This window comes from Petaurus breviceps, unplaced genomic scaffold, assembly GCF_028583685.1.
Source record: "Petaurus breviceps papuanus isolate PSGF00001 unplaced genomic scaffold, PetGlider_PUasm1.0 90721, whole genome shotgun sequence".
Lineage (NCBI taxonomy): Eukaryota > Metazoa > Chordata > Mammalia > Diprotodontia > Petauridae > Petaurus > Petaurus breviceps.
This window is the reverse complement of record NW_027187322.1, coordinates 2,277,931-2,291,086: the sequence shown is the minus strand read 5'-3', so window position 1 is coordinate 2,291,086 and position 13,156 is coordinate 2,277,931. Positions and strand designations below refer to the sequence as shown.

The 13,156-nt window shown below is 47.3% G+C and overlaps 2 protein-coding genes across 2 annotated transcripts in view; one reads left to right on the top strand and one right to left on the bottom strand.

Annotated features, from left to right (window-relative positions):
- Positions 1-13,156, top strand: part of FAU (FAU ubiquitin like and ribosomal protein S30 fusion) — a 380,300-nt gene that overhangs the window by 257,202 nt on the left and 109,942 nt on the right. The gene's annotated exons all lie outside the window — the stretch shown is intronic.
- The window catches only part of LOC138144687 (solute carrier family 22 member 20-like), a 14,756-nt gene continuing 12,694 nt past the window's right edge, over positions 11,095-13,156 (bottom strand). The window contains exon 10 of the mRNA XM_069066089.1: positions 11,095-11,338. Coding sequence (XP_068922190.1) covers positions 11,239-11,338 — 100 coding nt within the window. The 3' untranslated portion in view covers positions 11,095-11,238. The remainder of the gene's footprint in view (positions 11,339-13,156) is intronic.

Below are 13,156 nucleotides of genomic sequence, written 5' to 3'. Positions count from 1 at the left end.
GAAAGAAAGAAAGAAAGAAAGAAAGAAAGAAAGAAAGAAAGAAGGAAAAGAAAGGAAGGAAGATGATTGATAGATGGGTAGGTGGATATATAGACAGACAAATGGATAGAGATAGATAGATTGATAGATGGATAGATAGATGAAAGATTAATGATTGATCAATAATTAATCAATACTGTAAGTTCTTCTATGTGCTTTGTGTGACCTGTGAGGACTGCCAGAAACCCTGACTCTAATCCTAAGAATCGTTGGAGCAAGGAAGCAGCTAAAGTCAACAAATTTGTGGCTGGGAACTCGGCCAAACTCCTCCTTTTTCTATAATAAAGAAGCGTGTTTTGGTAAAACAAGGCCAAGTTCTCACAAAACACACTTCATATAGTTAGAAATTGACATCCATCTTGGGTTTTGACCAAATCCAGGGGCGTATGGTCTACATTCCATATTTCTGTCTTGGCTTTGTGCCTTCTTTGTTCCAACTAGTACTAAAGAACTGTGCATACTCTCTACCTTTGAAGTCTCACACACGGAGAGGACACTTCCCCTCGACTTTCCCATCAGGACCCTGATCAGCTGTCCCGAGGCTCCCCAGCTGGAGAGATCCGGAGTTGGTGCTTCCCCAAATGGGCGGTGTTTTATCTGTATTTTACTGCTTTTCTGCGTAGTGTTGCTTATTTTATGTTGTTGTTGCTGTTATCAAAATCACTGTCCTTCTATTCCTACGCTTATCTGATTGTTAATTATTAACAAAGCTTCTATTTCCTTTGGAGTGTTCGTCTTATTGTAGGAGTGAATCCAAACCACTTTCCTGTTAACTTTACAACAGATGGATGGATGGATGGATGGATGGATGGATGGATGGATGGATGGATGGATAGATAGATGATAGATAGATAGATAGATAGATAGATAGATAGATAGATAGATAGATAGATGGACAGATGGATAGACAGATGGACAAATAGATGATGGATGGATGAATGGATGGATAGATGATAGATAGATAGATAGGCAGACGGGTGGATGGAGAGAGAGAGAGAGAGAGAGAGAGAGAGAGAGATTAGAGATCCTGTATTTTTCTGTGAAAATGTGGAGAAACCGCTCCTGGTTGCCTGTGTCCTGAAGGAACCTGTTAGAACAGTTGTCACCCAGGACAGCTTTATTTTCAGCAGTAGAAAACAAGAGCCTTGAAGGGCAGGGACTGTGTCCTTTTTCTCTCCGTGTCCCCAGAGGCTGGCACAATAGGGCACGTGGTAGGTGCTTAATAAATTCTAATGGCTTGACTGATGGGATGAAATCATGCTAGGAAAGAGCCTTGAGAAGCACTGAAAGAACGGACTAAAGATGACCGGACCAAGCAAGTCCTCCTCACACATGTGCCGAGGGACGGAAAGGGACGGCTTGAGATGTTGGCTGCATCTCCTGTTTGGTCAGCTAAGGTTGAGCTCAGGAGCTCAATCTTGGAGCGCCCCCTGGTGGCTAGTGCGGAGGCTACATTCCGGTTAGTTATCCCAAGCTCTGTCCTTCAGTGAGAGATGTCCATACATGTTAACAGAAGTAGTACCTTCCTTCTAGGTCACCCGGAGGCCATTTCCTGCAGGTGCCTTTCTTGATCTCCCTAGGGATTTTTTGCATGTGTTCTTTTCCTCTCCAAATTATCTTGTATTTACTTATCTGTGTAAATGTATCCTCTGCCTTAGAATGTTAACTCCTTCAAGGCAGCCCTGGGCCTGGAGTCAGGAAGACCTGAGTTCAAATTTAGCCTCAGACACTTACTAGTTGTGTGACCTTGGGCAAGTGTAATGTAATATCAAGCAAAGGCAACTTCCCAGGTTCAAAATACCAGCATAGGTGCTCTCTATTTTATTCAGTGACAAACCAAGAACAGAGAAGATCAAAACATGACATCATTCCAAATACAGCATTTACTAAGCGTGATTAAATAATCTCCAAGGACTACCCCACCCCAGGACCTTCCAATCATTCAATCAATTACAAAGTGTCTGTTCTAAATACTTCTCCACCCCTAGGCTATACCTTAATTAAGTCCACCACAAAGCCCCTCTTCTCAAATGGAGATTAGTTTCCAAACATAAGGTCAAAAGTTCCCCACCCCTGGATCACAATTGAATCTACCCCAGAGTTACATCAAGTTTAAACACAGCACTTAATACCCAAATGGAGGTCTTTTCTTCATCTTGACACGAGGCAAGTTCTCCGCAATCTTAGTTCCTGGGGAGACAAGGCTTAGCAAGGCCATAAGATACATTGCCAATCCCTTCATGAATTCATCCTCTGTCTGTAGAACAGTCCTAGAACCCCTGAACACATTAGCAAAGCCCTCTCCCAGGATTTCTGTAAACATACAACAAGAAAATCCTTCTTCAGGGCTTCTGAACCAACAGAAAGGCTCCCAGACCCCTGCAACAACAGCACTGTCCTTCACCAGTGGACAATATTCACTCTCTGTCTGCAGGACAGTCTCAGGGCTTCTTAACCAAATGCCAGGTTCCAGGACTTCTTCAACAAAAGGACTGTCTTTCACCAGTGGACAAATCTGGCAAAACAACATCAAAACAGACAGACAAAGTACCAGCAAAACAGCCATGTCTCCTCAGTCCTTGGCAGCTCAGGGGGCAGGTCTCAAAAGTCCAGGGCAATTCAAAGCGGCCACCAGCAATTCTCTTAGTCTCTCTCTCTCTCTCCACAAGGTGCTGCTTCCAAAAAGATCTTCCGCCTCTCTCTAGTGTCTCTCCAAATCTACATCACCAGCTCCTCCCAGTTCAGGACTTTCTTTTCACATCAACAAGCCCATCCCACAGGTGGGATTAACAAACTCTGGGTTTTAACACAATCAATTTGAAAACCAAGCCAATACAGGGGAATCTTTAATTGCCATTACTATCACAGCAAGTCACTTAACCTCTGTCTCAATTTACTTAACAGTAAAATGGGGATAATAATCACACTTACCCTTGTAGGGATCAAATGAAATAATATTTCTAAAACACTTAGCATGCTGCCTGCCATACAGGGATCAAGGCAGTGGAGAAGTGTGGACTCCTTTCAGAAGTCTTTGCATTGGGGGACATAGCTTCTCAGTAAATATTCATTTGTAAAAACTGATTGATGCCCATTCTGTGATGATATCACAGAACTATCAGCTGGTTAAATTACACAGAGGAGATAATAACCAGCACTGGGGCTCTGGGACGGCCCTAACTCAGACTATCGCCCTCTTACCATGTATAGTGAACACAGACCACCACATTATTTCCCCTGGCTGGGCCACCATAGTCACTAAACTCCGAAACTGCAGCAGGCAAGCCTGGGGCACCTCACAAGGGTTCTGGCCACATGTGCCAGGACTTGGGCTCCCCTTCCTATCTGTAATCATTGTCCCCACCAAGAGACCCAGAAGTTTCTGACTTCTCAAACTTGTGTGGTTACCACCAAGACTCAGGCTGTCCAGCTCAGAAGTGCCAGCTGGTCCAGGATGGGATAGGGCGCCTGAACCCTGATCTCTGCAGGGACCCCCACTGTTACAGTCCAGAGTTTGGGAACCAGGGTGAAAACTTTAAAAATGGACACAGGCCTGGCTTGGCCTTAGCAAACTAACAGGGAATGCAATTGGCAGGTTTGTTCAGAGCCCCAGTTCCAGAAATGTCTCTGGGATGCTAGGAAGAATTAAACATGTTCTTTCAGTCTCCCAAAGGCTCCCTCTGAGGAATCACTGAATCCAGGAGGCAGAATTCCATTTGAATTCTTTTTTTTCCCCCCAAATCTCAGTTTCTTCAGCATGGTCCTAAAATTCCCAGGATCCACTTTGATTTTTTCCTCACAGTTGGGGGTCCCTGTGGAAAGTAGGTCCAGCTGCTGGAGCATTTCCATAAAGTCATTCAAAACTAAAAAAGCTTTCTCCATTCACACACAAATACGGTCCCTCAGAGCTGCTCTGGGTCTCCTTTCCCTGGGCCTCCCAGAGGTAATTAGCTAGTCACCATTAGCAAAACAAAAACAGGAGCATGGCCCTTTCTAAAGTTCTTGTTCTTTTAAATGCAGGAGAAATCGACTTCTTTTGTCCAGCAGCTTTTAAGGTGAATTGAATTAGGAGAAAATCTCTCTAGGAAGAAAGTGCTCCAATCACCTGGTTGGAGGGTCTGAGACCCTGAGGCCGCCAGACAAAAAAAAAATTTAACACAACTGTCTCTGAGGTCCTGAGCCTTAGTTGCGGGCCTCACTTTGTGGAATGGCTACAGACCGTTTACTCTCTTTTCCCCTTTTCCCCAGGGTGGCCTCCATCTCTAGGGGCCTCCCCAAAGGCACCAGTGGCAAGAGGAAGGCCAGGGCAGGTTTCCCTGCCTTGGTGGGCCCATCCGTTTCAACGAGCTCACTCTCTCCCAATCCTGACAACCTGGCTAGACCCTGCCTGTCACTGGCCCATCTCCTGGTAGCTTACATTCCATAGTGGGGGTGATTCAACGACCTTTTGTTTTGTGAATACTTACTTAGCCTAGGCAGGATGCCATCTCGCTGGTTCAGCTGGAGGAAGCTTGTCTGCCTGAGGGCCCCATGGTTCTCCAGCAGCCTAGTCCTGAGGCACGTCGGGAGCACCTCAGACTGCTCTGTTCTCTGGTGACCCAAGAAGTCATGTCCAGAACCTTGGCCACTTTGCCAGAGCCGCTGGAGTCATGATAGCAGTGATGATTAACCCGCTGCTGTGTGATGATAATAATCACTAGCCTTTACATGGTGCCTACTGTGTGCCAGGCACTGCACTGTGTTTTATCTTTATTATCTCAGCGATCCGCTCAACAACCCTGTGCTTTTATTATCCCCATTTTACAGATGAGGAGACTGAGGCAGATCGCTAGTGTCTGAGACTGGATTTGAACTCAAGTCTTGCTTACTGCAGACCTAGTACTCAACCCAGCCCACCACCTAGCTGCCGTTTCACAAGGATGGTTCCAACAACCTTTTAAGGGAAAACTATCCCATGACGCAAGGCAGAAGGGAGAGTTCAGATTCTTGCTCCCACTACAAATGGCAGCAACCGGGACACTGGCCATTGACATGAGAGAGGAGGGAGGCACCCTGGAATGACGGCTCAGAGCAATAGCGTGAGAAGAGTCACCCTCTACCCCTTGGAGTTATCTGCCTAGAACCCTGGTGGAGTTGGGCTGGGAACCAAGCTCCTAGTCAAAACCAGGCTTAGAAGAGTAGCTCAGTATCAAGCTCAATAACATTGCACAGTATTCCAAAAGAGCTCTACGATCGTTTAAAAGAGTTCAATATAACCATCCACACTGGGAAAAGTGCTGTGAAGTGGATGAAGATGTGCCAGACTTTGAGGTGTTCAGACTCATGGGCAGGTAGAGCTGGTCCCACCGTTCACATATCTTAGATGGACCATGGGCTAGCACCAGAGCCCATCAGGTAGAAAACAGAATGAATTGCTTTTAGGAAATTGTGCACTGCTCTTAATGTCCCCATCTCTCCCATTTCTTAAGCACTGCTCTTCTTTTGAGGTTTCAAGTTAAGGAACAGAACTGCCCCCAATGAGTTGAAGGTTATACACAGGGTAGTAGAGAGAGGCTCCAGGTGGGGGCGGGAGTGGGCTGCTGCACCTTATTAACAAAGAATCATGCAAGAGACGGGCTCGGGGCTATTGTGTGGCCAGGAGAAGAGGGGGGTCATCACGTGGGGAGAGCCAGGGATCAGTCCACGTGTTGGTCAATGAATCAATATTTACTAAGCACCTACTACGTGCCGGGCATTGTGCTAAGTGCTGGGGATACAAAAAGCGGCAAAAGACGGTGCCTACCCTCAAGGAGCTTCCAGTATGATGGGGGAGGGGACATGCAAAACTCTGTGTGTGTGTGAGTGTGTGTGTTTGTGTGTGCGTCTGTGTGTGTCTCCAGAGTAAGCTATATACGGGATAAATATTCCACAATTAAGAGGGAAAGCCCTGGAATTAGGAGGGGTTGAGGATGCCTTCCTGCAGAAGATGGAGATTATGGTTGGGATTTAAAGGAGGCAGAGAAGGTCAGCAGTTAGAGCCAAGGGGGAGAGGGCTCCTGGCATGGCAGACAGAGGGACGGAGAAAATTCCTGGAGCCAAGAGATGGGGAATCTCTTCAGGAGGCCAGGGTCCCTGGAGGGAGGAGCATGGGAGGGGAGGCAGCTGTAAGAAAAAGAACAGGAGGAAGGGGCAGCTTAGGAGGGGCCTTGAAGGCCACACAGAGCATTTTGTACTTGATCATGGAGGCCCCAGGGAGAGTGATATGATTGGACCTGAATTTTAGGGAAGCCCTTTGGTGGCTGAGTGTAGGCTGGGTTGGAGTGGGGAGAGACCAAGGTGGGCAGACTGCCAGCAGCTGCTGCCCTATCCAGGTGTGAGCCAATAAGGGAGCATACCAGAGTAGTGGCAATGTCAGAGGAGGAAGGGGGCAGACACAAAAGGTATTGAGAAGTTAGGAATGACAGGGCTTGGCAACAGACTCCATATGAGATTGCTAGGCTTCAAGGGGGACTCCTAGGTTCGGAGCCTGCAAGAGAGGGTGTCACAGAGAAGGCAGGAGTGGGCAGGGTTTGGGGGAGGACAGTGAGTTCTGCTTGGGACACCCTGAGTTTCACTGAACAAGTGGTGCCTAGAGGAAGGCTTCCTGGGTTCTGGGGAAGTGCCTTGTGGAGGCCGACAGGAGAACATGGCACCAGGCACAGAGGAGCAGAAAGAAAGAATGGGTTAGATCTCAGACCCTCAGAAAGCAGTAGATGAGAACCAGCAGGAAAAAAATAATTGGAAAAATGGTTCCCTGGTGGTCTGTCAAACCACAATTGAAGGCATCACCCATGATGGTATTAAGTGTCTCTTATGTAAGTCTGTGGAACAAATTCCTACAAGAAATTAGTTCCAGGAAAAAGTGAATCTCTCTGAAGAGAGACTATGGGTCTCTGAATAGGGGTGGGGAACTGCAGCCTCGTGGTCACATGTGGCCTTCTAGGTCCTCAAGTGCAGCCCTTTGACGGAACCCAAACTTCTAGGCCCTCAAGTGCGGCCCTTTGACTCAAAGGGTCACACTTGAGGACCTAGAGGGCCACACGTGGCCTTGAGGCAGCGGGCTCCCCATGCCTGCTCTAGAACAATGTGTGGGCTTCCTTCCACTCAATAGCACGCTGTGGAACCCAGGATGTTTGTTTCCCACCCTGTACTGGCCTCAGCAAAGCTCAGATTCCAGCTATGCTCACTCATGGTCATTATATGTCTGCCCCAGGTCACTGATTTCTACTCTGCTGTCCATCTCTCTTTGTCTTTTATAGGGGTTTAAACTCAGCAAACTTTCTCAAATCGCTTGTGGAAGTTTTTGTTGCTGCTCAGTCATTTTCAGTTGTGTCTGATTCTTGGTAACTTCATTTGGGGTTTTCTTGGCAAAGATACCGGAATGGTTTGCTGTTTCCTTCTCCAGCTCATTTTACAGATCAGGAAACTGAGGCATACAGGGTTAAGTGACTTGTCCAGGTTCACAGCTAGTAAGGGTCCGGGGCCACATTTGAACTCATGTCTTCTTGACTCCAGGCCCCAGGGTTCTATTCACTGTGCCTTCTAGCTACTACTTTTAGAACTAGCTGGGGCATAAACCTTAAATGTAACGCCCACCAAGCTTAAAATCTGGAGGATCCAGGATCCAAGGGAAGGAGTGCTTCCCTCAGGCTAACTTAGGCAGGGAGCTCTCTCCTGTGCTCCTTTTGGCTGTCTCTCTATGCAGAAGTGACTTGCCCAGGGTCACACAGCTAGTAAGTGACACTTGCCACCTAGCTGTCCCCAAACTGGACATTTTAAAAACAAAAGACATAAATTTTTTTGCTTTTTTTTTTTGGAGGGGGGAGAGCAGGGCAATTGGGGTTAAGTGACTTGCCCAAGGTCACACGGCTAGCTTTTGTGTTAAGTGTCTGAGGCAGGATTTGAATTCAGGTCCTCCTGACTCCAGGGCCGATGCTCTATTCACTGCACCACCACAATTTTTTTTAATCAAACTCATAAAGAAAATCGATTTTTTAAATAAAAAATCGATTAAACCATCTTATAATTTATTTTCTTTTTTTTTTTTTAAAGCAATAGGGGTTAAGTAACTTGCTCAAGGTTACACGGCCAGTTATTTCTGGGTGTGGTGCTGAGTATCAGAGCCCAGATTTGATCCCCAGGTCATCCCGACACTGGGGCCGGTGCTCTTACTCGCTGAGCCACCTGGCCACCCCTAAGCAATTGGGGTTAAGTAACTTGCTCAAGGTTACACGGCCAGGTGTTTCTGGGTGGGTGCTAAGTATCAGAGGCCAGATTCAATATCCAGGTCATCCCGACACTGGTGTATAATTTATTTTCTTAAAGATCAGCTAAATGCTCAATTTTTAAGTGGGAAATTACAGGCAAACTTAACTATTTGACTCAATACGATAAGAAATAAAGCAAGGTTAGCCACTGTCACCACTAGTATTTAATATAGGAAACCTCCAAATCTTTTTTAGGTAGCAGTTATTCAGAAAAAGCCCTGGGGGTTTTCATGACCTGCAAACTCGGTGTGAGTCAGCAGTGGGATATGGCCAAGAAAGTGAATGTCATCTTGGGCTCCACTAAGAGAGGCCAGGCTTCCAGGGAAAGGGAAGTGGCTGCTCCCCTCTGCCCAGATCAGATCTCCTCTGGTTCCCTTCTGGGCCACATGCTTTCAGGATAGCCGAATAGGGCAAGCCAGATATCGAAAAGTGCTATGCTCATGCCACCCTAAATTAGGACCGTTTAGCCTGCAGAGGAAAAGCCTGGGGAGTAGATGGAAGCTGTTTGTAAGCATTTATCTGAAGGGATGTCACAGGGAAGGTGGGTGGCACGAGAGCCCCCATTCTGGCGCATTCTCCTTGATTCCAATCCCCCAGTCCAAGGAGCACGTCTGCTTTGTCATAGATAGCTCCAGTTATCCTTTAAACAATTACATTAATTAGCCTTGACAAAGATATTCTCTGACAAGCTATAGCAAAAACAGAAGTTATGAAAGTCCCCGCACCCCAATGCCTAAGGGACACCCTCCCCTAAATCATTTGGACCCTGGAGAGAGTGAGCTCAGACTTAAAGCCATTTCTGTAAAGCATCCATTCCCCCCACCAAGGTCACTTCTAAGTCTGCATAGCAGATGGACGAGGCGCTGTCCCTCCCTCTGGGCTGCCCTTGGCCCGCTATTCTGCTCAGTCAAGCAGGCCTCAACTGATCACTTAATCTGACTTCTAAGCTTCAAATCTGGATTCCAGGTCCTGAGGCATTTGTCAGCTCCCGAGGTCATCACCTAGCCCAGTGTTAGGACTGGACTAAGAGTAAGAAAGGACACAAAGAAGTAAAGAACAGAGACAGACATTCACTGGCCGCAGATGGGAGGATGGGGAGATGAATGGCCAAGGCTCCTCTCCCTCCCTGTCCCCTTCTATCTCTCTTTCTCCTTGTCTCTCTGTCTCAGTCTCTGTGTAGCTGTCTCTCTGTCTAACCCCTCCTCTTCTATCTCTTTCTCCCTATTTCTGTCTCTCTCTGTCTTTCTGCCTCTCTCTGTCTCTGTGTTTCTGTCTCTGTCTGCCTCTCTCTGTCTGTGTCTGTCTCTGTCTGTCTCTCTCTGCCTCTGTGTCTCTGTCTGTCTCTCTCTTCCTCTCTGTCTGTCTCTGTCTGTCTCTGCCTCTCTCTGTCTCTGTGTCTGTCTGTCTCTGACTCTCTGTCTGTCTGTCTGTCTCTCTCCATCCCCCACCCACTCAAAGGCCTCCAGCATGTCTTTCCTCAATCACAGTCAGGAAGGAATGAGCCCAGGCACCTAGTCAGCACCTCTTTAAGGATTCTCAGTTCTGACTTAGCAGTCAATTGAAAGGCTCCTCTTCTCGTGGTAAGCAGACATGCCCAAGCTCGGCAGTCCGAGTGGGGATTGCCTCAGCAATCCATCCCTCCTAGCACTTCCCAAACCATGTTTCTCCAGCATGGATCTCCCGCAGCTCCAGAATGCTGACCCACCTCCCAGTTCTATGTAATTGCTTTAAATAGTCATTTAAGCTCATGGGGATCCCAAGACCCATCTGAGGGCAGGGCAAAATAAGAGTGAGGATTAAGGCTATCTGGGGGAGGAGAATGATGCCAGGACACAGAAAGGCAGAACGATGTGGTAGGAAGGGCTCTGGCACTGGAGTCAGGAGACCCACCTTTGAGACCCAGCTCTGAGCCTTACTCAAATGCCATGTTGGGCCAGCTCCTTCACTCCCCAAGCCAAACTACCTCTAAGAAGGAACGAGGAGGCCTGAACTACCCTGTGATGCTTTCAGCTGAGGTGATGATCATCCCAGGGCTGGAACGGACCTCGAGGACCAACTTCTCATTTTACAGATGAGAAAACTGAGACCCAGCATAGTTAAGCAACTTGTCCAAGGTCACACAGATAGTAAGTGGGAGAGCCAGGACTTTCTGACAGGTCTCCCCACTCCAAGTTCAGGGTTGCTCTGCAGAAACTGCCTTGTAAACCTAAAATGCTATGAAGATATAAGTTGTTAGGGGCGGGTAGGTGGCACAGTGAATAGTGCACTGGCCCTGGAGTCAAGAGGACCTGAGTTAAAATCAGACCTCAGACACTTAACACTTACTAGCCGTGTGACCTTGGGCAAGTCACTTAACCCCAATTGCCCTGCCTTCCCCCTCCAAAAAGGGGGAAAAAATCAATAAAAGATATAAATTGTAGTCCTGGAGACAGAAGCAGGAGTCATGTGACACCCCCAGGCAATTCCCCTGTCCCCTGAGAAGTCCTATGGGATTCTATTGCCCTCTGACCTTGGGCACTCCAGGAAGAGCAGACCTTCTCACATCTCTACACACTTTTATTGGCAATTGACTTCTGGCTCATTGGTTTTCATATCTCCTGCTGGACTTTCCTTCATGATGCCTGTAGCCCTGGTCTAGTTACCACTAAGGCCTAAAGGAAGTAGAGGCCACAGGAATACAATAAAAACACAGACAACTTTGAAGATCAATTCAACTCAACTCACATTGGAAATTTTAATAAACATCTGGGAATGACTAAGGAAAGTGATACAGTGCCCTTCCTCCTGGCGTCAGCACCAAGTTCAGGCCAAGACTCTGGGTCCTTCCTCAAAGGATGCTCCCCCAGAGCAGCCTGGCCCTTCCAGAGCTGCTTGCCACAAGCAAGCAGGGCCCTTGCCAAGGGGTCCCTGCAGTTTAGATGGTTTCTTTGATGTGAGAAGAAATGCCTGTGGGCTGCAGGCTCACTTCTTCACTCTTTTCTTCTATGCCCTCCTGGGAAAGGCATCCTTTGGCCCTAATGAAAGCAAAGGGTGGAGGGAAGTGAGCACAGAATGGGAGAACATCAGATCTGGGGCCATGGAGCCCAACTCACGCCCCACCAAGACTCCACAGTGACAGCAATAACAATAAATAATAGCCAGCATTTGTACGGCACTTTAAGTTCGGTAAGCAATGTAAAAATATTATCTCATTTCACTCTCATAACAAACTAGAGTGATAAGTGCTATCATGATCCCCATTTTAAAAGTGAGGGAAATGAGGCAAACAGTTCGGTGACTTGCCCAAGGTCACACATTTAAGTGGGCATCTGGGGTTGGACTCAAGCTCAAACCCAATATCCCCAATCAGTGGCTCTCCAGCCTTGGGTGGAAGACATCCAACTAGAGAGTATCCCTCCACTTCCCGAGGCAGCACATTCTACTGTTGGACAGCTCCCATTGGTAAAAAAATGCTCCCGACCTTAAGCCTACATTAGAGACTTTGCAGACCTCCCCCCTCCCACCCATCGCTCTCATTTCTGTCCTCTGAGACCAGCATATCAAGGCTGATCCCCCTTCCACATGACAGCCCTTCAGATGCATGCTCATGGTTCTTGGGTCTCCCCTAAGCCTTCTCTTATCCAGACCAAACTCCTTCAGCCCAGGTGCTTCCCTAGCCCTTCTATGGCTCAAATTTGAGGGTCTCTCTGTCCTGGATACTATCTAGCTTATCAATTGAGTAGCCATCTGGGGGCAGGGGCAGCAGATAATGTGTACCCGACTCCCAATCCTACTGTCTGTCCTATCCCTTCAGCCCATTATTCCTGAGGCCAAGAAGGATGACAGGAAGCCCCCACTCTGACTCAGGACTCTCACTCAGGCTCAGGCTTAGGGTGACTTGTAGATTCTTTCTGGTTGTGTGACCCTGGACAAGTCACTGACCAGCTCTGGACTCTTCCTAACCTGGTCCCTTCCTATCTTCTAGTCTTCTGACACCCAACCATCCTCCATGCTCTCTAGGATTCAGCAGTACAAGTGACAGTTTGTGGAACACAGCATTCCCTCTCCCACACCTTTGTGCTAGCTATCCCAGGTGGCTGAAAGACCTGCCCCCTGATCTCAGGCTCTCAGTTTCCCTGACTTTCTTTTAGACTCAGCTCAAATCTCACCTGTTGCAGGAGCTTTTCCCCCTAGACTCTTTGCCACTAACACCTTCCTCTCTCAGTGCTTCCTGCCCCCTCTGCTTATGTCTTATTCTCAGGTTGTCTCTCCTGTCCACCCCCATCCGATTGTAAGCTCCTGGAGAGTAGCAGCTGTCTTTGGGCTTTCTTTGTATCCTTAGCACTTAGTACAGTGCCTGGAATGTAGTAAGTGCTTAACAAATGATTGTCTTGTCTTGAATGGAATAGAATGGGATGTTATGGTATCATTTAAAACACAGATATCAGGGATTCAAAGAAACTTGGGAAAATTTGTTTGAACTGATACTAAAATAAATAGAACCAGGAGAAACATATACACAATGACCATAATAGTGTGAATGAATAAATCCCCTTATCAGGGCCTTTCCTGACTTCCCCTGAGCAGCTAGTGCCTGCCCCACCAAAAAAATCACCTGGCTCTTATTTTGTATATATTTATATGCACATATTATTAACCTTGATAGATGCTAACTTCATTTTTTTAGGCAATCAGGGTTAAGTGACTTGCCTAGGGTCACACAGCTAACGTCTGGGGCCAAATTTGAACTCAGATCCTCTTGACTCCAGAACTAGTGTCCTGTGCCACAGAACCCTGTGATCTCTAAGCTCCTTAAGAGCAAGGAGAGCATTTTTGTCTCTGTATTGCCAGTA